This window comes from Strigops habroptila, chromosome 4 (genome assembly GCF_004027225.2).
Source record: "Strigops habroptila isolate Jane chromosome 4, bStrHab1.2.pri, whole genome shotgun sequence".
In the NCBI taxonomy this organism is placed as follows: Eukaryota; Metazoa; Chordata; class Aves; order Psittaciformes; family Psittacidae; genus Strigops; species Strigops habroptila.
In genome coordinates this window covers 2,246,936-2,267,665 of record NC_046358.1, presented here as the reverse complement: position 1 = coordinate 2,267,665, position 20,730 = coordinate 2,246,936, and the positions used below count along the sequence as shown (strand labels likewise).

Sequence of the window (20,730 nt, the reverse complement as noted above, 5' to 3'; positions counted from 1 at the left end):
CCATCAGCAACACCCCTGAGATATGTCATGGTTCCCATCCATGTGAATGTCCACTCTTTTCTGTCACATAGAAGCCGCCATCAGCCCCGGGGAGATGATGCTGACTGTCACTTCCCTGTCTGCAAAAGCTGAGTGGACACCTCCATCACCCCATGCCATGGGGAGGGCAAGAGGAGAGCTGGATGGAGTGACTCATCCAGCCACCGCATCCCAGGGGTGGCACACACCGCTGGACCTGCCCCTCACTGATGCTGGCTGCTCTGTGCCACATCCTCACGTCTCACTCTGCTGAGGTTGCAGGGATGCAGCGTGAGTCCTTGGAGGAGAACTCTGCTGATTGTGTGTTCTCTGTCCTGCTTCCTTGTCTGCTGAACAGCAAATCTAAATAAGTCACAGAATCACAGAATGCCAGACTGGTTTGGGTTGAAGGACCTTAAAGCTCATTCAGTTCCAACCCCCTGCCACGGGCAGGGACACCTTCCACTAGAGCAGGTTGCTCCAAGCCCCTGTGTCCAACCTGGCCTTGAACACTGCCAGGGATGGGGCAGCCACAGCTTCTCTGGGCACCCTGTGCCAGCGCCTCAGCACCCTCACAGGGAAGAGCTTCTGCCTCAGAGCTCATCTCAATCTCCCCTCTGGCAGGTTAAAGCCATTCCCCTTGGCCTGTCCCTACAGGCCCTTGTCCAAAGCCCCTCTCCAGGTTTCCTGGAGCCCCTTTAGGCACTGGAGCTGCTCTAAGGTCCCCCCTTAAGGAGCCTTCTCTTGTGCAGGCTGACCCAGCCCAGCTCTCTCAGCCTGGCTCCAGAGCAGAGCTGCTCCAGCCCTCAGAGCATCTTCATACTCCCTTTTGGATCACTGTGATCCCAAGAAATAAACAAATAAATAAAGGAGAGGAAAAAGAAGCAGAAAGCAGAATCGGAGATGGTGTTTCACCATCTCTGCCATATCCAGGGCCAGCTGGGTGCAATGCCAAACCACAGGAACATATGTGTGAACTGAACTTCATTAACCAGCATTCCTCCGCCTGCAGCTCACACTGCGGATGGCTCAAGAGGAAGCACTGACTTCCCGACAGAAATATCTTCTCCCAACCCACCCAGAGATGAAAAAGAACGTTATATATATAAGAAATTAGAACAAAACAGGGTAGTAACAACAATATATGCTCGATAACAAAGGACAATCCTTTCACCCAGGGTTATTTAACTGAAACAAGTGTCTTAGTGCTGAGCTTCCAAATGTCCCAGTGAGCAACGATGCCAAGGAAGCTCTACAATTACCACTGTCATCTCCTGCTCTCCCTCCCTTTGCCCCAAGTGTTCTTCCAACCACAAGTCCTTTGGGTCGGCTTGCTCCAAATTCCCCTTCGGCACTCTCCCAGTGCAGCATCCTCTGGGAAGCCCCACTGGAGGAATGGGATGGGCTGGCCGGGAATAGTCACCCACTGCAGGACAATGGGGAGTACACCCTGGCAGCTCTGAACCGGTGTGCTGAGGGGCTTATCCTTCAAATCCTGCAAAAATCAACCCAAAAGTAGCTTTTTCATACTAAAGCAGTATAAGGATTAGCTACAAATGCCCTGCTCTGGTAACAGGCTGTGTTAAATGCAACACATCAGCACTGCAGCTCCGTGTCCCTGTTGCTCCCAAAGCTTCTGTTCAGTTGGAATTCCATGGGACAGAGGGAAAGCTTTCTTAATCCATCTTCAGCCAGTGTGAATTGGCATGGGTCTGCAGAGTGGCACCTCCCAGCTTCTGCAGTTGCAGGATGTGCTTCATCATCCATCCTCCTCCTTCCAGGAAGGTGAGACCTATTGCAGCATCCATAGCCATGAACAGCATGAGAGCAACCCAATCCCTCCCACGTCCCAGGCACTTTTTCTCCTGGAAATTTGCCCAAACATGGTTCTGCTTATTTTTTGTGTTCCCCACAGTAGGAATCTTGCAGAGGTGACCATGAAGAATAAATGGCAGGTTTCAGTCAGAAATCCTCTGGGTGCTGCTGATGCAGATGCATGCACATAGTTGCTTGCTTCCAGGATGTCCCCATCTATCCCACCCCAGGTTCAAAGCCCAAGAGTGCTGCAGTAAAGATGCTCCTTCCCTTCTGACTCTGCAGCTAGAAAAGTAGCCCCATCAAAGGTTAATAGGGGTGGCTGCAGGGCCGTGGTAGGTTTACCTGCCTCAGGAAGCTGGGATGAGGCTGGAGAATTCAGCTGGAGGATGCTGGAGGAGATGGGAGTGGGGAGAAATCCACAGGTCCCACCAGCATCCCCAGGGCTGGTGGCTCAGTGATGGGCTCTGCCCATGCATGAAATATGGGTGATAGGGTCTGCTTTGCTCATAAAGTCCCACTGAAGGAAGGGGCTTCGATATGAAGTGATTTTGATATGAAAACCTTGGAGACAACTCTGCCCTTAGTGAAAACGGTGAGGCTGGAATTGTTAATGGGATAAATCCAGGGTCTTTGGGACTCAGTTTTAGGCATTGACAGTATGATTTAGAGCAGCCAAAGGCTGGTATCATCCAGGCAGCTGGGAGAGAAGACAGAAGTACCTCCCAATTGCAAGGGCACCATGGAGTGGGAGATGCAGGGTGCTCCTTGGAGCAGTGGATCCCTCTGGAGAAGCTTTTCCACAGCTGAGGCAACCACGAGCCTCATTTTACAGCCCACAGTTGTCTTTTTAATCATCACAGCAGGTTGTTAATTGTGCAAAACATATTGGCTATAGCAATAAGCCCTTGGCAGGCTGTGCAGTGGCTGCAAGGAGCTCCTGGTCCCCATGGACCTGCACAAGGGACAGCGCGGCCAGACCAGTATCTCCAACCTGCTCTGCTCAACCCTGAGTAGGAGCCGTGAGCAAGAGGAGGGTTTAACAACATTGAGGCTGAGCTCAGGAGCCACAACCCAGAGTGTTTGGGATACCAAAGGGTTGGGATCATGTAAAACTAACCAAGACTGAGGAGGAGAATGTGCTGCTGGTGAAGAGATGGGACGCAGCTCCATGGTAAAGCCCACTGGGAGGGGGAGCCCAGCACACCAAAAATGAATGCCCCATCCCTGGCAGTGTTCAAGGCCAGGTTGGACACAGGGGCTTGGAGCAACCTGCTCTAGTGGAAGGTGTCCCTGCCTGTGGCAGGGGGTTGGAACTGAATGAGCTTTAAGGTCCCTTCCAACACAAACCAGTCTGTGATTCTGCTCTCTAATAGCTTTCATGGCATTACTGAGGGGTTTGAGCAATAATTAATCTGGGCTATAAGTGTTCATATTGTTGTCACCTGGCTGAAAAGAAGCTGTATGTTGTCCTTCAACTGGGCTGTCAAAGCCTGCATTAGGCTGACAAGAAACTCAAAGTCTTGGCTGCGGTTTGAAGGTTCCCTTGGGCCCAGGTGGGGTTTTGGCGATGATCCTCATGCTCTTCCCAGAAGGGGAGTTGCTTCTGAGAAGCACCCAGCTGCTCTGCCAGCGCTGCTGGCATCACCAGCACCACCAATATCAGCAGCACCACCAGCACAACCTGCAGCAGCAGCAGCACCAGCATCACCAGCACCATCAGCATCATGCTCTACTGCTGGATGGGTGATGACCCCCAGGGATGCTGAAGTCTCTGGAGCCCTGCGACAGGCAGAGGAGGAATGAGGAATGGCAGGAGCCCGCCAGGACAGGGAGGACAGGCAGGGAGAGGGTGTTTGTCCCAGGGGGAGTGTTTCTAATCAGAAGGAAATGAGAAGCCATTCGCAAAGTCCTGCCTGTGGAGCTGCTGGCAAAAGCGACTTCCTTTGTGGTGAGAAAAGAAACAAGATAAATAAGAATGAGGAAGCCCAGCTCTGACGTAGTCGCTGTTACAAAAACCATTCCCAGCTCCCCCACGACCCCACTGTGGCTGGGGGAGCTGTTGAGGGGCACATCAGGGACAGGGGGACCTCCTGGGGACCAGGGGACGTTATTCTTTATGCTGCTGTCCTGGGAGGACCTGCTTCAGGGGATGGATCCGAAGGGAGCATGAGATGCCGAGACACCGACGCTGATCTGCTGGAAAGCCCTTGCCTGCTGCTTCACCAAAGCTAACAGTTAAGTGTAATGTTTCTCCATCCCTACCCCACCTTTCCTTCCTCCAGCATCCGCTGCGATCAGCCACATTCTGCCCACCCTCTCCCGGAGACCGGCACTGTTCTCCCCAGGTCCTGTCCCTGTTGCCCTGTGCTTTCCTTCTGCATCTCCTGGTGAACCTTCCTCTTCCTCCCATCTTCCTCTTCTGTTACACAATATCCATCATTCCTCTCTCCAGCACATCCCATGTGCCCTCCACTGGTGAATTCCCAGCACAGGGAGCTGGTGATGAACCATGCAGCTCAGCTCCAGCTCTTCCAAGCCATTAAGGCTCAGGGCTCTCGCTCTCTACAACTGCCTGACAGGAGGATGGAGCCAGGAGGGGGCTGGTCTCTGCTCCCAAGGAACAAGGGATGGGACAAGAGGAAATGGCCTCAAGCTGCACCAGGGGAGGTTTAGATGGAGCTGAGGAACAATTCCTTCCCCAAAGGGTGCTCAGGCATTGGAACAGGCTGCCCAGGGCAGTGCTGGAGTCACCGGCCCTGGAAGTGTTCACACATCGTGCAGCCGAGACCCTCAGTGCCATGGGTTAGTGGTGGTCTTGACAGTGCTGGGGAATGGTTGGACTTGATGAGCTTAAAGGTCTTTTCTAACCTCATTGCTTCTATGGTTCTATGATTAACTCTCCATCCATTCTGACCGCAGCCAGGGACCACATCCCACCTCCTGCCCAGCATCCGTCCATGGAGGTGAATGCCATATCCCCATCTCCTGCACCACCCCTGCTGGAGACCGATGGAGACAACCTATGCAGCATAGACATCACTGATGTGGCTGTGGACACTGTCACGCTCTTCATCTGCCTCTGGGGGCTGGTGGGGAATGGGGCTGTGTTCTGGCTCCTCGGCTTCCGCATCCGCAGGAACTCCATCACCACCTACATCCTCAACCTGGCCGTGGCCGACTTCACCTTCCTCCTCTTCATGGTCACCTCAGTCCTTTTCTACATGATGGAGAACATCTTCTGCTCCCATGTAGTGGCTCTGGTGTACCAGAGGTCGTTTTTCCTGCTCTCGCTGTTCACCTACAACATGGGTCTGTATCTCCTGACGGCCATCAGCATCGAGAGGTGCGTGTCTGTCCTCTGCTCCAGCACCCACCGCCCTCAGCGCTTGTCAGCTGTGGTGTGTGTCCTGCTCTGGGCCCTTTCCATCACTGTCATTGCTACAGTGACATCTCTGTGCCTCTTGCATGAGCACGAGCTCTGCCAGGTGGCTCTTATCATCATGTATTCCCTCAACTTCCTCATCTTTGCCCCATCAATGGTCATTTCCAGCACAATCCTCTTCATTAAGGTCCAGTGTCGCTCCCAGCAGCACCACCACAAGAGGCTCGACATCGTTATCTTCCTCGCTGTCCTCTTCTTTCTCATCTTTGGGGTTCCCCTCAGCATCTGGAATTTCCTGCAGCAGTTTGGCTACATGGCTGTGACCTCCCAGGCTGTTTTCCTGCTCGCCTGCATCAACAGCAGCATCAACCCCTTCATCTACTTCTTGGTGGGGAGCTGCCGGAGGTGCTGCTCCATGGAGCCCCTGCAGGTCGCCTTCCGGAGGGTCTTTGAGCAGCCAGAGTACAACACTGCATTCAGCAGTGACACAATGATGAACGTGCTGGCCCCGGCCTATTGAAGCCTTCCCACCACTCTGGTCCAGGCTCCTGGGACAGTGGCTGAGGCTTTTCTTGAGCAATCAGATTAATAGATGTCTGCAGCATTTCCCCTAATGTCATTGTGCAGAACAGCAGACCATCACCAAGGTCAATGTGTGGAGGGATGCTCTGCGGGGAGCATTCCTTTCCTCTCCCCTTCCATCCCTACCATGGGGAATGTGCCCCAGAGGACCGTGTTCCCAAAAATCCTCTGCTTTTCAGGATGAGCGTTGCCTTTGGTAACTCTGACTCATGTACTTTGTGGGGGTAGAATCTGTTTGGTGTCCTAAGCGCTTCTCCCCACCCTACCTTCACCACGGGGTGGACCAATGCCCCACACCAGGCTCTGCCAAGGTCCCACCACCCTCCCCTGTGCCTGACATCAATAAACAGCATCCTGCCTTCTCCTGGCTCCTGCTGCCGACCGGGTGTGGATGGAGGCGGGGGAGATGCACACACATGGCTTGTGATCACCAGAGCAAAACTGACGCCAACTGCTCACAACTGGGACTGCACCATCACAACTGCTGCGGGAAGGATGGGTGCAGGGGTTTGGTGGTGCCCTCAGGCTGTTTTATTACTGTCACAGCAAATATCTCCTCAAATATATAATATATTTATTTATTTTGTGAGCTAAGTCTCTTCCTTCTGGAATTCTTCCTCTGCCCTGGCTTCAGCAGACTGGAGCTTTCCTCCTTCTTCAGCAGATCAGGACAGCAAGAGGAAGGGGAGTCCGTGGTCCTCAGCCTGGCCACCACCCTTCAGCACCCTTCAGCACCCATAGTGCCACGTCTGTTGGTCACTATGGGCTCCACGGGGCATCACTCATCTCCCTGTGGCTTTGCCAAGGTCTCATCCCATCGCTAAGCCTCCATCATGGTGATGGGAGAGCTGTGGGTGTGCAGAATGATGGTGCTGGAGCTGGACCAAGCACCATCATGCCGGGAGCTGGACCAAGCCAGGGTGTGGTTACCCCCAGCACCATCATGGAGGCAGGAGGAAGGGACATTGCCTGTCCTGGGGCTGTCCTGGGGACATGCAGAGCTGCCCAGTGCAGCCTCGTCCCGCACTGTCCCAGTGTCACATCTGGGGCTGGTTCCTCCTGTCCTGATGAGTGTGGACACCCACCAGCTCCTGCACCCCCAGCCAGGCCCCCAAATCCTATATCTTCCCACCGGCCTCCCCCCCCCAGTCCCACGACCCCTCCCCACATCCCACACCTTCCCACCAGAGCCCACGCATCCCACACTTTCTCACCATCCTCCCCAAATTCCATACCTTCTCACCATCCTCCCTACATCCCACATCTTTCCCCCAGCCCCCCCACATCCCACCCCCCACACACTCCTACCTCCCGCCCCCCGGATCATCCCCTGCAGCTCCAGTGCCTCCCCATGGGCTGCTCTCCCCGGGCTGCCCCATCGGGTTTTGGGGGGCTATTTCTAGGGGGCACCCCACACACAGATCTCCACCCCGCCTCCCCATCCCAGCCCCGCAGTGGAACGGGAGGCTGCAGATGGAGCCAGCGGCGTTTATTGCTGCGGGGAGCGGGGCCGGGAGCGGAGACACCGTCCGCCGGAGCCCCCGCCGAGCCCCGGAGCCGCTTGCCCCGGGCTGGGGCCGCTGCGGGCCCGGGAGCGGTCGGAGCGCGCCCGTCCCGTCGCTGGAGGGCGGCAGAGCCCGGCGGGAAGCGGCCGCGGAGTGGGAGCGGGAGGGAGGGGACGGGGATGGCATGGGAATGGGGAAAGGACAGGAATAGGGGTGGGATAGGAATGGGCATAGGAATAAGATGGGATGGGGATGCAGATGGGGATGGGAATGGGATGAGGGCGAGTATGGGATGGAATGAGCTTGGGATAGGAATGTGGATGAAGGTGGAATAGGGATGAGATGAGGATGAAAATAAGGATGGGGATGGAGATAGAATAGGAATGGGGGTGTGGATGAGGATGGATAGGGATGGGAATGGGGTGTGGGTGAGGATGGGATGGGAATGGGGGTGGGATAGGAGTGGGGATGGGGAGCAGGATGGGATGGGGATGGAGCTGGAGATGGGAATGGGATGAGATGCAGTCCCAAGGGTGAGCACTGAGCATGAAGCTGGGGGGCGGGCAGCACATCCGGTGTGAGCACAGTGGCTTTTAGCTGGAGACCGTGGTGACCCCCGTCTCCTCAAAGACCCTCCTGAAGGCGACCTGCAGGGGCACCACGGAGCAGCGCCTCCGGCAGCTCCCCACCAAGAAGTAGATGAAGGGGTTGATGCTGCTGTTGATGCAGGCGAGCAGGAAAACAGCCTGGGAGGTCACAACAGAGTAGTTGAACTGCTGCAGGAAATTCCAGATGCTGAGAGGAACCCCAAAGATGAGAAAGAAGAGGACAGTGAGGAAGATAACGATGTAGAGCCTCTTGGGTTGTCGCTGCTGGGAGCGACACAGGATCTTAATGAACAGGATCACATTGGAAGTGACCATAGGTGGGGCAAAGATGAGGAAGTTGAGGGAATACATGGAGATAAGAGCCACCTGGCAGAGCTCGTGCTCATGCAAGAGGCACAGAGATGTCACTGTAGCAATGACAGTGATGGAAAGGGCCCAGAGCAGGACACACATCACGGCTGACAAGCGCTGAGGGCGGCGGCAGCGGTACCAGAGTGGGCAGAGGATGGACACGCACCTCTCAATGCTGATGGCCGTCAGGAGATACAGACCCATGTTGTAGGTGAACAGCGAGAGCAGGAAAAACGACCTCTGGTACACCAGAGCCACTACACGGGAGCAGAAGATGTTCTCCATCATGTAGAAAAGGACTGAGGTGACCATGAAGAGGAGGAAGGTGAAGTCGGCCACGGCCAGGTTGAGGATGTAGGTGGTGATGGGGTTCCTGCGGATGCGGAAGCCGAGGAGCCAGAACACAGCCCCATTCCCCACCAGCCCCCAGAGGCAGATGAAGAGCGTGACAGTGTCCACAGCCACATCAGTGATGTCTATGCTGCATAGGTTGTCTCCATCAGTCTCCAGCACAGGTGATGTGGGAGGTGGGAATGTCTGGTTCAGGTCCATGGCAGGAGGTGGGATGTGACCCCTGGCTGTGGTCAGAACAGATGGGGGGTTAGTGGGACCCCAAAGGATGTGTCAGGATGAGGGGTCTGGTGGGGTGGCTCAGCAGGGCTGGGGACAGGGGGGTGACAGGAGGGTTGGGGAGGTGCTGCCACACCAGTGGTGGGGCTGCGGGGCCAGTGTGGAGGCTGGAGGTGCTCCAGGCACCTCAAGGAAGGTATAAACGGGAGCAGGGAGAGGTCGGGAGCTCCATGGAGATGCGAGCATCTCCCTAGGCTCTGGTCCTATCCCTACCTTTCCTGGGGCCAAGCTACCCGGGTGTCCAAGCAGTTCCTTCCCTCTGCTTCTCCTTGCCACCGTCTTCTCCGATGAGGAGAACTGGGGTCTCCACTTCCTCAGAAGACCCAAGCAGCTCGTCTCTCCTCCGAATAGAGCTTCTCTTTGGGGCGTTTCTGCAGGATCATGGGTCAGGTGGTAAGGGAGCACTGGGCAGTTTCAGATTCAGGCTGCACCACCGAGCCTCTGCTCCTGTCAAATTCCTGTTGGGCTTGCGGGAAAGGAAATGTTTTGCCCAAAGTAATGTTTTCTCAACGGGAATGCCCCAGAGGATGGATATTGCAGCAGCTACATCTTGCTGTGAAAGAATAGGGATGCTTTTAGGATTCAACCTCATATCTCATTATAGACTGGTAATTGCCACCTTCCTAATTGTTTCCTTCTGCTCCGGTCTCCTCTGCACATCCCACCCTGATGTTGGCATCCTTTGGAGATTGTTCATTACTGTCTCCATTTCCCTTCCAGTCTCCCGGCATGGGAATCGCCACTATCTCTGCTCCATCTTTGTTGTGCATCAGGTCGGGGTGGGAATTTGGTGTTTGAGCCAGTGGTTCAGCCTTATTCCCACTGGTCTGGGGGATACAGGGACCTGCTGGACCTGGGTACCTGCTGGTACCCACCAAGGGAGCTGGGGGGGGGGGCAGGAGAGCAGGAGAAGAACCAGCCAGGTAGGAATGGTGGGAACAGCATGCATGATGCTCCCATTCCTCCATGCAAACCTATAACAGAAGCATCGGTTCACTCCCAGTGGGGCCTTGGGGACGCAAAGGATGTCCAAGACCATGTCCCCCACATCCAAGCTGCATGTGAGGGACATAGAATCCTAGAATCACAGAATGGTTTGGGTTGAAAGGGACCTTAAGCTCATCCAGTTCCAACCCCCTGCCACGGGCAGGGACACCTTACACTAGAGCAGGTTGCTCCAAGCCCCTGTGTCCAACCTGGCCTTGAACACTGCCAGGGATGGGGCAGCCACAGCTTCTCCGGGCACCCTGTGCCAGCGCCTCAGCACCCTCACAGGGAGCAACTTCCTTATATCCAACCTAAATCTGTTCCAGTTTGAAGCCATCACCCCTTGTCCTCTCACTCCAGTCCCTGATGAAGGTCCCTCTCCAGCATCCTTGTAGCCCCCTTCAGACACTGGAAGCTGCTCTGAGGTCTCCACGCAGCTTCTCTTCTCCAGGCTGAAGAGCCCCAATCTTCTCAGCCTGGCTCCATACGGGAGCTGCTCCAGCCCCTGAGCATCCTCGTGGCCTCCTCTGGCCCTGCTCCAACAGCTCCATGTCCCTCTTATGCCGGGGACACCAGAACTGCACACAGCGCTCCAAGTACCTGCACGGCCGGGCAGGGCTGGGCGCAGCTCGTCACCGGGTGTGACACAGAACGGGTGGCACCGGGAGCTCTGAGTCACCCCCTGCACCTCCCTCCACCCTGGACTTTGCCTCCTGTGGATGCTCGGGGCAATAAACCCAACTCCGGTGGGGGGGGGGGAGGGAAATGGGGTGTCGGGGACAGCCCCCCCCGCCGCAGCAGGCACCCATACGTGAGTGAGCACCCTGCCTGCTGCTGCACTGCCCCTGTCACCGTCACACCGTGGCCCCAGCCCTGAGCGGTGCCGCGGGCGGGACGATGGGCGGGTGGCGGCCGCGCCCCGCTTCGGGCGGGTGCCTCCCACCGCCCCGTCCGCATCCCGGTCCCCGGCGAGGCTAGGCCGGCTCCGCGGGTCCCGCAGGCTGCCCCCATGCAGCGGGAAGAGCCCTCCGAGGCCGAGGTGAAGGTGGTGGTCGTGGGGGACGGGGGCTGCGGGAAGACATCTCTGCTGGTGGCGTTCGCCAGAGGGGACTTCCCCAAGGTACCGGTTGCCGTGTCCCATGGGAACTCAGAGGGGTGGGACATGGTCGGGGGGGTTCATGGTCCTGCAAGGGATGTGGGAGGCTCCTGGGCGCGGTGGCAATAGGAGAAGGGTGGTGGGATGAGGAGGGATGGAATGGGCACAGTGGGGCTGTTTGCAGGACATGGGACTGAGGGCGATGGGGCAGAGGGTAGCCCAGCATGGGGCTGATGGGGGTCTGATGGGCTCTTCATCAGGGACTGTAGTGATAGGACAAAGGGTGATGGGTTCAAACTGAAACAAGGGAAGTTCAAGTTGGATAATAAGGAAGTTCTTCCCTGTGAGGGTGCTGAGGTGCTGGCACAGGGTGCCCAGAGAAGCTGTGGCTGCCCCATCCCTGGCAGTGTTCAAGGCAACACAAACCATCCTATGGTTCTATGATCTTACAATGGACACCTCTGCCTCGGGGGGGGGGGGGGTGTCACGGGATGGGGAGCAGGGTCTGTCCTGTGATCAGGGCACGTATGAAGACACCACCCTCTCCTTTCCCCCAGCCCCATTTCCCTCTCCTGACCCTGGGTATGTCCCCATGCCCTGTCCTATCCACACATATCCTTGTGGGGTCCTCTACTGCCTGTGGGCAGGTAGGACCTGTCTCATGTCCTCCCTGTCCCCTGCCAGGTCTATATCCCCACCGTGTTTGAGAAGTACACAGCTTCCCTCCAGGTTGCTGGCAGGCCTGTGAAGATCCACCTCTGGGATACTGCAGGTGGGACAGGAAGGGATCCCTGGGGCAGTTGTGGGTTTTGGGGTGTTGTGCTTTGGAGGGGTGTCCCCATACATTGACAATGGGAGATGGGGGATTAGCCTGGGGGGCCCCAGCCCAGTAGGGAACTGGGGAATATAATATTCTTCCCTGTGGGGGTGCTGAGGCGCTGGCACAGGGTGCCCAGAGGAGCTGTGGCTGCCCCATCCCTGGCAGTGTTCAAGGCCAGGTTGGACACAGGGGCTTGGAACAACCTGCTCTAGTGGAAGGTGTCCCTGCCCGGGGCAGGGGGTTGGAGCTGGAGGAGCTTTAAGCTCCCTTCAACCCAAACCATTCCATGATCCCATGATAACGGTCTGCTTCTCCATGTTGCAGGACAGGAAGACTATGACCGGCTTCGCCCATTGTCCTACTCGGGTGCCAATGTTGTCCTCATCTGCTTTGACGTCACCGATCCCAGCAGCTACGACAACATCCTAACAAAGGTAACACATCCCCAGGGTGGCATCTCCCACCCTGTACATCCTCCCCATGGGAGGTGTCATCTCCCCATCCCTGGGTGCCATATGTCCCCTCTCCACAGTGGTACCCGGAGGTGAACCACTTCTGCAAGGGCATCCCGGTGCTGCTGGTGGGCTGCAAGACCGACCTGCGGCGGGACCGTGCGGTGCTGCGCAAGCTGCAGGAGGGACGCCTGGAGCCCGTGTCTTACCATCAGGCGAGTGGCACCCCACAATGCGGGGCTGACCCCCAGTGTGAGGTGGTGTGGGACCACTGCGGGGGTCTGACCATGCTGCTCCCCACAGGGAGAGGCCATGGCCCGGCAGGTCCACGCCGTGTCCTACTTGGAGTGCTCGGCCAGGTACCAGGAGAACGTTGGTGGCATCTTCACAGCGGCCTGCAGTGCTGCCCTCAGCGCTGCCCGCCGCAGCCAGCGTAGGAGGAGACCCAAGAGGGGCTGTGTGCTCTGCTGAGCCCCCCACCATGGCCACGGGGACCTGCTCCTGTCCCCACAGCGTGACACAAGACCTCAGCTCCCGGCTGCTGCTGGACATCATCAGCCATCGCTGGACCACTGTCACCCTGCAACGGGGTCTGAGAGCACAGAACTGATTTGGGGGGGGGTCCCCTTCCTGCTGGCAGGCCAGCGAGGGAGGGGTGACGTGGGGTGACCGTGGTGCAGTGCTGACATTAAAGCTCAACACACAGAGCGTGGCATGGTCCCTGTGGGCAGGAGCAGCCCCGGTTCAGTAACAGGGGGACACATCCTGCTGGGGACCCCCTGTGAACCCCCTGCGGTCCCTGAGCATCCCCTGAGTTTGGATGGGGCATGTGTATGCATGTACATAGGCGTGTATGTGCGTGTGCTGTGTGTACATAGGTGTGTATGTGTGTGTGCTCTGTGCACATAGGTGTGCACTGCATGTATATAGGCATGTGTGTGTTGAATGTATAGGTGCATATGCCTGTGTGTTGCATATATATAGGGGTGCATGCGTGTGTTGCATGTATACAGGAGTGTATGTGTGTGTTGCATGTATATAGGCGTGTATGCGTAGGCTGCATGTATATAAGTGTATGTGTGCTGCATGTATATAGGTATGTATGCACTACATGTATATAGTTGATTATATATTTTGCATGTATATAGGTGTGTATGTGTATACTGCATGTATATAAGCATGTTTGTGTGTCTGTTGCATGTATGTGCATGTTGCATGTATGTGTGTGTTGCATGTATATAAGGGTGCATGTCTGTTGCAGGTATATAGAACTCTATGTCTGTATATGTACATAGGCATGTACTGCATGTATAGTCATGTATGTGTGTTGCATGTACATAGGTGTATATGTGGATGCTGCATGCATATAGGCGTACATGTGTGCATGCTGCATGTACATAGGTGCATGTTGCATGCATATAGGCATGTATTGTATGCATATAAAATACAAGCACGTATGTACAAGGTAAAGCCATGCATACATGTGCTTCATGTATAAAGGAGTGTATGTGTGTCTGTTGCATGTATAGGTGTGTGTGTATGTGTGTTGCATGTGTATAGGTGTGTACGTGTGTGCTGCCTGTATGTAGGAGTGTATGTGTATGTTGCATGCTTATAGAGGTGCATGTGTCCTGCATGTATATAGGACTGTATGTGTATATCCTGCAAGTATGTAAGTGTGTATTGCATGTATATAGCCATGTATGTGTGTTGCATGTATGTGTGTTGCATGGGTATGTGTGCTGCATGTGTATAGGAGTGTGTTGCATGTATAGGTGTGTGTCTGTTGCATGTATATAGGTGGGTGTGTCGCATGTATACAGGCATGTATTGGATGTATATAGCCTCGTATATGCGTGTTGCACATACATAGGCGTGTGTTACATGTAAATAGGTGTGTGTTACAGGTACATAGGTGTATGCGTGCTGCATGTACATAGGTGTTACCTGTACATAGGCATGTGCGCATATGCTGCATGTACATAGGTGTGTTACATGTACATAGGTGTGTGCTACATGTACGTAGGTGTGAGTTGCATGTACATAGGTGTTACATGTACATAGGCATGTGTGCATGTGCTGCATGTACATAGGTCTGTTACATGTACATAGGTGTGTGTAACACGTACATAGGTGTGTGCTGCATGTACATAGGTGTTGTGTGCATGTGCTGCATGCACATAGGTCTGTTACATGTACATAGGTGTGTGTAACACGTACATAGGTGTGTGCTGCATGTACATAGGTGTTGTGTGCATGTGCTGCATGCACATAGGTCTGTTACATGCACATAGGTGTGTGTTACATGTACATAGGTGTGTGCTGAACGTACATACGTGTGTTACATGTACATCGGTGTTGTGTGCTGCATGTACCTAGGTGTTACATGTACATAGGTGTTATGTGTACATAGGCGTGTGTTACATGTACATCAGTATGTGTGTGCTGCATGTACATAGGTGTTACATGCATATAGGTGTTACATGTACATAGGTGTGTGTTACATGTACATAGGCGTTATGTGTACATAGGTGTGTGTTACATGTACATAGGTGTTACATGCACATAGGTGTGTTACATGTACATAAGTGTGACACATACATAGGTGTGTCACATGCACGTGTCACACGTACATAGGTGTGTTACATGTACATAGGTGTTACATGTACATAGATGTCACATGTACATAGGTGTGTTACATGTACATAAGTGTGACACGTACATAGGTGTGTCGCATGTACATATGTCACATGTACATAGGTGTCACATGTACACAGGTGTGTCACACGCACACAGGTGTCCCACGTACACACGCATGTGTGTGTATGTCGCACGTACGCAGGTGGGCGCGTACGCACGTACACAGCCATACCCGCGCGAGCATGCGCGCGGGCGGGCGGGCGGGAGGGCGTGGCCAGGCGGGGGTGGGCGTGGCCAGCCGCCGGGCCGCGCGTGCGCGCTCGCTCCCGCCCCAGATATGGTGGGGGGAGGCGGGGGGGGAGCCCCGAGGTGCGTGCGCGCGCCCAAGCAGGACGGGCGGGGGGGGAAAGAAGCCAGTGGCGCATGCGCAGTGCGGTGCATGGAGGCGGTGGCGGTGGGGGGGGTCAGGGGAGGTTGCGGGCGGCGCGTGCGCAGTGCGGCGGCCGAGTCAGTGTGTATGTGAGACTCTGACGGGTTCAAAATGGCGGCGGCGGCTCCTGTGTGAGGAGGGGAACCGCGTCCCGGCCGGGGGGGGGCGGCGGCCGCGGCGGCGGGGCCGGGGCACGGCGCGCCCGGGGCGGCGGGGAGGCCGCCGCACAGCCTGGCACCCGGCGGCGGGGCCGCGCTGCGGGTGCGCGGCGCGGAGGGGAAGGGAACGGAGGGGAGGGGAGGGGACGCGCTGCCCGGCGGACGCGGCGCCGGGCCGGGGAGCGGGGCCCGCGGGAGCAGGCAGCGGCCCGAGGCGGCCGGAGGGGCTGTCAGCGCACCGGCACCGCCGCGCCGGGAGCCGCGGGCCGCGGGGGGGGGGGAGGCAGCGGCGGCGGGGCCGGGGCGGAGCGGAGCGGGGCGGCGCGGCCAGCGGGCCGGGCCCGGGCCCGGGGCGCGATCGCTGCCTGACCGGGGGTTCCTCCTCCGCCTCTTCTGTTTCTCCCCGTGTCGGCGCTAGAAGAGGACAAAGGCGCAGGAGAGACCTGGTGAGCCGCTCGCCGGGGGCCGGGAGGCGATGAGGAGGGGATGGGGTGGGTGGGGGGAAGCGGGGCAGCACCCGGCCGACCCCGAAGTTTCCGCGAGTCCCCGCGGAGGGGCCGGGCGGTGGGTACCGGCCGCCTCCCACCCGGCCGGGACAGCGGCCCCGCCGCCCCAGGCGCGACCCGGGGCGGGTCTCCCTTTCCTGGTGGCCCCCGGGAGGCCGGGTCGGGAAGTTGGCGGGGGGCGGGCGGGTCCCGGGGCGGGCGGGTGCCGGCTGACAGCTCCCCCGGGACCGCTGTCCTGAGGGCTGCCCCCGCCGCCGCTTTGTTCGGCCGGGCCGGGGCTGCCTCTGTCCTGCCCCGGAGGACGGGGCGGAGGGCGGGGGGCCGGGGGTTGTTTTAACTGGTGTGTCACACTCCGGTTTGTCCGGGTGTTTATAAACAAGAGTTTAGCAATTGTAAAGGGAAAACTGCTCGGCTGGGAAGTCCGGTCCTGAGCGGGAAGGGCGATAGGGAAGGATGCTACGGGATGTGAGAGGCTCCGCTGTCAAACCGTGCTCGGAGGGTCGGGGAAGGGCAGGATGGAACAAGTTCTCTCCATGCTATGGTAGTGGTTCTGTAACACTACATGGGGAGGGGGGCAGATTCCTTGCCCGCAGGTCTAGTATAGGCATGGTGCTGGGGATTAGGAGTTGCGATATACCTGGGCTTTGGGTTCGTTCTGTTCCTTTAAAAAGGACAAAAAAAGTTGAGGTGCCTCCTGGTGCCTCGGGAGGTTTTGCCAAGTTCTCGTGTGGTGTCACAAGGTGGCAGGTTTTGAGATCTGAGCATTTGAGTCCCCTCAAGTCAAGAGTTGCTCCCCTACCTGCAGCCCTGCTCAAGCGCCGCACGTAGGAGGGAGTCTTCCCTGTGCATGGGAGATGTTCTGCACCGCTGTGGCTTCTCCAAAGTGCCACCATACAGGATATGCAGAGGACAGGAATGGTGGTGGTTGGAGGAGTTGCTTCTCTAATGCCTAATCTTGTACTCCCTGACTGCTGTTTAGTGTTTGACAGCAGCTTGTCCACTCCATACCCCAGTAGGGGCAAACTGAGCTGCCCCTGTGCTGGTAGCAGTGCAGAGCACAGTCCTTCTTCCTGACCTGAGACCTGCAGCTCCTGTCGTGTTACAGAACAGCTGGTAAAGTCATTTACCCCGGGTCATGCCTAAAGTTAGAATGGGAGTGTTAAAAGTTGAGTTGGGCTCATCCACTGCGCTCACTTTAGCCCTGCACAGGCTCAAAACGAGCAAAGAAATGAGGGATGGAGGCATCTCGTGTCTGTGTGCCCTGCTTCACTCTTTCCCTTTACTTCCAAGGAGGAAGAGGAGGAAGACAGCAGCCCTGGAGTGTCCTTCTCACTCTCTTCAGAGGAGTCAGAGATGGAACCTGAGGAAGAACGGATCCGTTACAGCCAAAGACTGGTCAGTATTGGCCCAAAACAATCATATTCTGTTCTTGGTTCTGTTGCAACTGAAGAAAGACAAGGTTTAAACAACTCAAACAGGTGTCGTGGTGGATCCCTGCAGCCTGCCCAGAGATGTCAGCTCAGCTGCCGGGGGGTTTGGTGGCTTCGTGGGTCCTTTTTGTGTCAGAGTTTGCCCTAATGAAGGGCACTTGGCTCCTGAGCTCTGGAAGAGGGGAAGGTTGGAGGCTGAGGCTGGGTAAAAAGCTTTGGAGAGAAATAGGAAGTGAGTGTTGGTGTGGTTTCTGGCACAGCAGGTTTTCTCCATGTGTTTGTGACAAGCAGAGAAGCTGGAATACTGTGTGTGACCATTGTGTTGGCCTGGGCTTGATTTGGGTGTGCAAGCCCAAATGTGCCTGTGCCTGTGTCTTCTCCTGGTGTTCTCTTTGGGAAGGAGCTGTTCCAAAAGCCATGTCCTAGTTAGGCCCTATCTGGATTATCTGATGTTCAGGGGCCTGCATGAAGTCCATGGGCTGGTACCATGAGCAGTTTGGGAGCAGCTGCTCTGGGAAGATATTCCCAGAGATTCCATGGAAGGAGGGAAGCTGCTGTGTCTCCTGCACATCAGTTTCACCTTGTTTTGAGGCAGTTGTAAACCCCCTGGGAAGGGCGAGTGTCAGCTCAGTGATAGCTGAAGCTGTGCTGGAGTTCCTCTCTTGAGTACATGCACCCTCACCTTCAAGGTGCTGTCTATAAAGGTCAATCCTTATCCTTTAATGCTCTGGAATCATTTGGTGTGAGGGTGCGTGGTACTCAACATAAAGCTTTGCCCTCAGGAACGAGCAGTTCTTACTGCTGCTGGGTGCCAGGCTGCAGAAGGGGTGCTGGGAGTTGTGGCCAGCACACACCTTGTAGGTGTCCTAGGGATGGAAATCCTCTCGTGAGGGTACAGGTGGTTATTCCAGCACTGGCCTCCATGGAGAGGAAAGTACTTCACAGGCTGTGGTTTGTCCAAGCCTTACAGAAGGTGTGCTCCTTTTCTGCTGCTGCTTGTTGGGCCCTTCAGGATCACTTGGGTTTTTCCCCAAGTGCTTTGGTGGCTGCTTTAATTTGGCCCTGATGCCAAAAGCAGCAGTTCCATCTCATCCTGACACGCTTGTGCCCACCACAGCTGAGTGGTGCACAGCTCGAGGTGCTGGTTTGGCTGGGGAGTGACTGTTGCTATAACCAGCAGTCGGGAGAGCTTCTCCTGGAGGCAATGCCAGCTCCAGGTTCTGGTTCAACTACAGTTTTAGCTACATTTTGACCAGAAGGAATTCAAAACAGCTGGATAAAGACATGGCAGATAAAAGGAACCAGCAGCCAGGAACGTGCCAGTGCTAAAATCCTTGTCATATCACACCTAAAAATGACCAGGAAGAGTTGCTGTGCTGGTGTAGGTGGCCTGGGCTCCAGCAGCATGTGCTAAGCTGGATAAAGGAGCTACATGCTTAAGGGGCTTGGGAAGGCACATGGGCAGCAAGCAGGGGATGAGGCTGACCTGGGCTTCGGTGGCCTCACGTGTGTTGTCTCTGCTGGCCTGAGAGGAGGAGACACAACCCCTGTGTGGTAGGTGAGGCTCGGTTCATGCTTCCTGCTTCACTCTTCCAAGGAACTTCCAGCTCATGCCATTCTCTTGCTGTGTCAGTGACTTTCCCTTCTTAAAGGACCTTTAAAAGATGATTATTCCTTTCAAGACACATGCTTTGAAATGGGGGGAGCTCTTAGCTCCTGTTTCTGGCCATCGCAGAACAGGATATCACAGGTGAATTATCCAGCAAGACAAAAGTGCTGAATAAGACTTATTTGAATATCCTCCTCCTACACATGCTTTGGTTTTGGGAGTTGGCTTTAATGTGCCTACATTAAAAGTTCTAAGTAGGGAAACAGGTAATTGGTAGTACAGCGTGTTGCTGTGTTTCTGGTGTGTGAGTTGGGATCAATGTGGGGGTGATAGCAAAAGAATATATCTAGTTTTTAAATGAAATCAAAAGCCAAGGGTGGTAGTTGTCCTCCCAGCCAAACAACCTGGGCCAGAATGGTTTAGAGCTGAATTCATTGTATGGGCAATGGTTTGATGGTACCAGAGGCCTGAGATGGCAAAAGCAGTTTGTTACCTGGTGTGTTAGGGTGGTTACACCAACAGCATCTATTGTCTGACTGGTTTCCACAGGGTAGAGAGGAAGTCTGGAGTGTTCTGTGTTACTGTTACCTTCCTCTGGTTCAACGAAAAGCTGATCTAGGTCTAATTTCTGAGTGGATTTATCAGTATTGGTGGAAGATCTGAGGTTTGAAGAGGAATTCACCTCTGCTTTGGATGTCGTCACACTCCTACAAGAACTCTGGGCCAGTTCACACATCCCTGTGTAGTATGACTCTCGCATTAGGTGGGTCCCACTGCTCCAACTGTGCTTGCTTCCTAGTTCAGGCTCTCCAGCCACAACTCCCAAGATTATAAAGGCCTGGGTGAGTTGGTCTGGATGTGGGGAGGATGGCTTGCACCCCTCTGAAACAAACCATGGAAGGAGCTGTGACCTGGGAAGCTGACACAGGTAGGGAAGGGCACCCTGCAGGTGATGCTGCATGCGTGGGGAGAGCAGTGAGTAAGGGATGTCAGTGTTCCTTGCCCAGACCTTGCACCGTGAGTACCAGAAAATGGGACTTAGCAGGCACCATGGAGTAGTTTTCTGCTAAGTGCATACATGTTTCTGCTCCTCAGCCCTGTAAGAGGCAGTACTTTGAGGCTTGGTGTGAGGTGCTGGCTTGACAAGCTGTAGATGTGTGTTTTGCAGGCCCTTAACTGTGGAGCTGAAACGCTCTATTGTATCCTGTGCCCTGAGTGACAGCCCAGCCCTGGCACCAACAATGTGATGGTCCCTCTCGGAGCCTCAGAAGTCTTCCACTGACTGTCACTGGGTGGCTGCACCCAGCCCCTGTCACACCAAGCTGTTCAGTTCCCCATGAGGAGGCTGGAACTTGGAGCCTGGACCTCGTAAAGGCAGGAGCAGCTTCGTGAGCAGCTCTGGCTGTGGACTAACAGCTCTGAGTAGAAGGAAGTTTGGTTGATCTGGTGCTGTGATGCTCGTACTCTGCCTGGTTTAGGATGTCCAGCAGTGATTGCACGGATATATTGTCCACCTTGTGCCACCTTGGCACTCACCATGTCTCCACGAGGTGATCTGAGACTGAGGAGGAGCTGTTGCATGTGTGTAACTTAGGTTTGTGCTAAGGTTAGGTCTGTGTAAGGTCATTGAGCACAAGAAGGGGCACCAGGAGGGGAATCTTCTGGTAGTGCTCTTCAGCAAACTGCCTGGTTCATCTCTGGAAGCTGC

At 55.6% G+C, this 20,730-nt stretch overlaps 4 protein-coding genes across 6 annotated transcripts in view; 3 read left to right on the top strand and 1 right to left on the bottom strand.

Annotated features, from left to right (window-relative positions):
• The first annotated feature begins 3,825 nt into the window (after window positions 1-3,825).
• Window positions 3,826-6,389, top strand: LOC115606130 (mas-related G-protein coupled receptor member H-like). Of its 2 annotated transcripts, none has more exons than XM_030481512.1 (2): window positions 3,826-4,070; window positions 4,760-6,389. In XM_030481512.1, the coding sequence occupies exon 2, from the start codon at window positions 4,794-4,796 to the stop codon at window positions 5,736-5,738; it is 945 nt and encodes a 314-aa protein (XP_030337372.1). In that variant the 5' UTR covers window positions 3,826-4,070; window positions 4,760-4,793; the 3' UTR covers window positions 5,739-6,389. The 2 variants fall into 2 exon arrangements, with proteins under 2 accessions (XP_030337372.1, XP_030337371.1); XM_030481511.1 differs by having other exon boundaries at window positions 4,756-6,389.
• Window positions 6,390-7,808: 1,419 nt separating this feature from the next.
• LOC115606131 (mas-related G-protein coupled receptor member H-like) lies at window positions 7,809-9,190 on the bottom strand. The gene is made up of 2 exons (XM_030481513.1): window positions 9,108-9,190; window positions 7,809-8,842 (listed from the first exon to the last, which is right to left on the bottom strand). The coding sequence occupies exon 2, from the start codon at window positions 8,814-8,816 to the stop codon at window positions 7,899-7,901; it is 918 nt and encodes a 305-aa protein (XP_030337373.1). The 5' UTR covers window positions 8,817-8,842; window positions 9,108-9,190; the 3' UTR covers window positions 7,809-7,898.
• Window positions 9,191-10,890: 1,700 nt separating this feature from the next.
• Window positions 10,891-12,950, top strand: RHOD (ras homolog family member D). The gene is made up of 5 exons (XM_030485386.1): window positions 10,891-11,001; window positions 11,662-11,749; window positions 12,122-12,231; window positions 12,330-12,464; window positions 12,553-12,950. The coding sequence occupies exons 1-5, from the start codon at window positions 10,891-10,893 to the stop codon at window positions 12,718-12,720; spliced, it is 612 nt and encodes a 203-aa protein (XP_030341246.1). The 3' UTR covers window positions 12,721-12,950.
• Window positions 12,951-15,368: 2,418 nt separating this feature from the next.
• Window positions 15,369-20,730, top strand: part of KDM2A (lysine demethylase 2A) — a 48,756-nt gene continuing 43,394 nt past the window's right edge. For both annotated transcript variants that reach the window (XM_030481507.1, XM_030481506.1), the window contains exons 1-3: window positions 15,369-15,450; window positions 15,896-15,923; window positions 17,274-17,378. In XM_030481507.1, the coding sequence (XP_030337367.1) occupies window positions 15,431-15,450; window positions 15,896-15,923; window positions 17,274-17,378 (153 nt within the window). In that variant the 5' untranslated portion in view covers window positions 15,369-15,430. The remainder of the gene's footprint in view (window positions 15,451-15,895; window positions 15,924-17,273; window positions 17,379-20,730) is intronic.

Excerpts from the sequence above, each read along its gene's own strand:
- LOC115606130 (XM_030481512.1), top strand. The coding sequence starts at position 4,794 with ATGGAGGTGAATGCCATATCCCCATCTCCTGCACCACCCCTGCTGGAG.
- LOC115606131 (XM_030481513.1), bottom strand. The coding sequence starts at position 8,816 with ATGGACCTGAACCAGACATTCCCACCTCCCACATCACCTGTGCTGGAG.
- RHOD (XM_030485386.1), top strand. The coding sequence starts at position 10,891 with ATGCAGCGGGAAGAGCCCTCCGAGGCCGAGGTGAAGGTGGTGGTCGTG. Across the intron at positions 11,002-11,661 it reads CCAGAGGGGACTTCCCCAAG|GTCTATATCCCCACCGTGTT; the intron begins GTACCGGTTGCC and ends GTCCCCTGCCAG. Across the intron at positions 12,465-12,552 it reads AGCCCGTGTCTTACCATCAG|GGAGAGGCCATGGCCCGGCA; the intron begins GCGAGTGGCACC and ends TGCTCCCCACAG.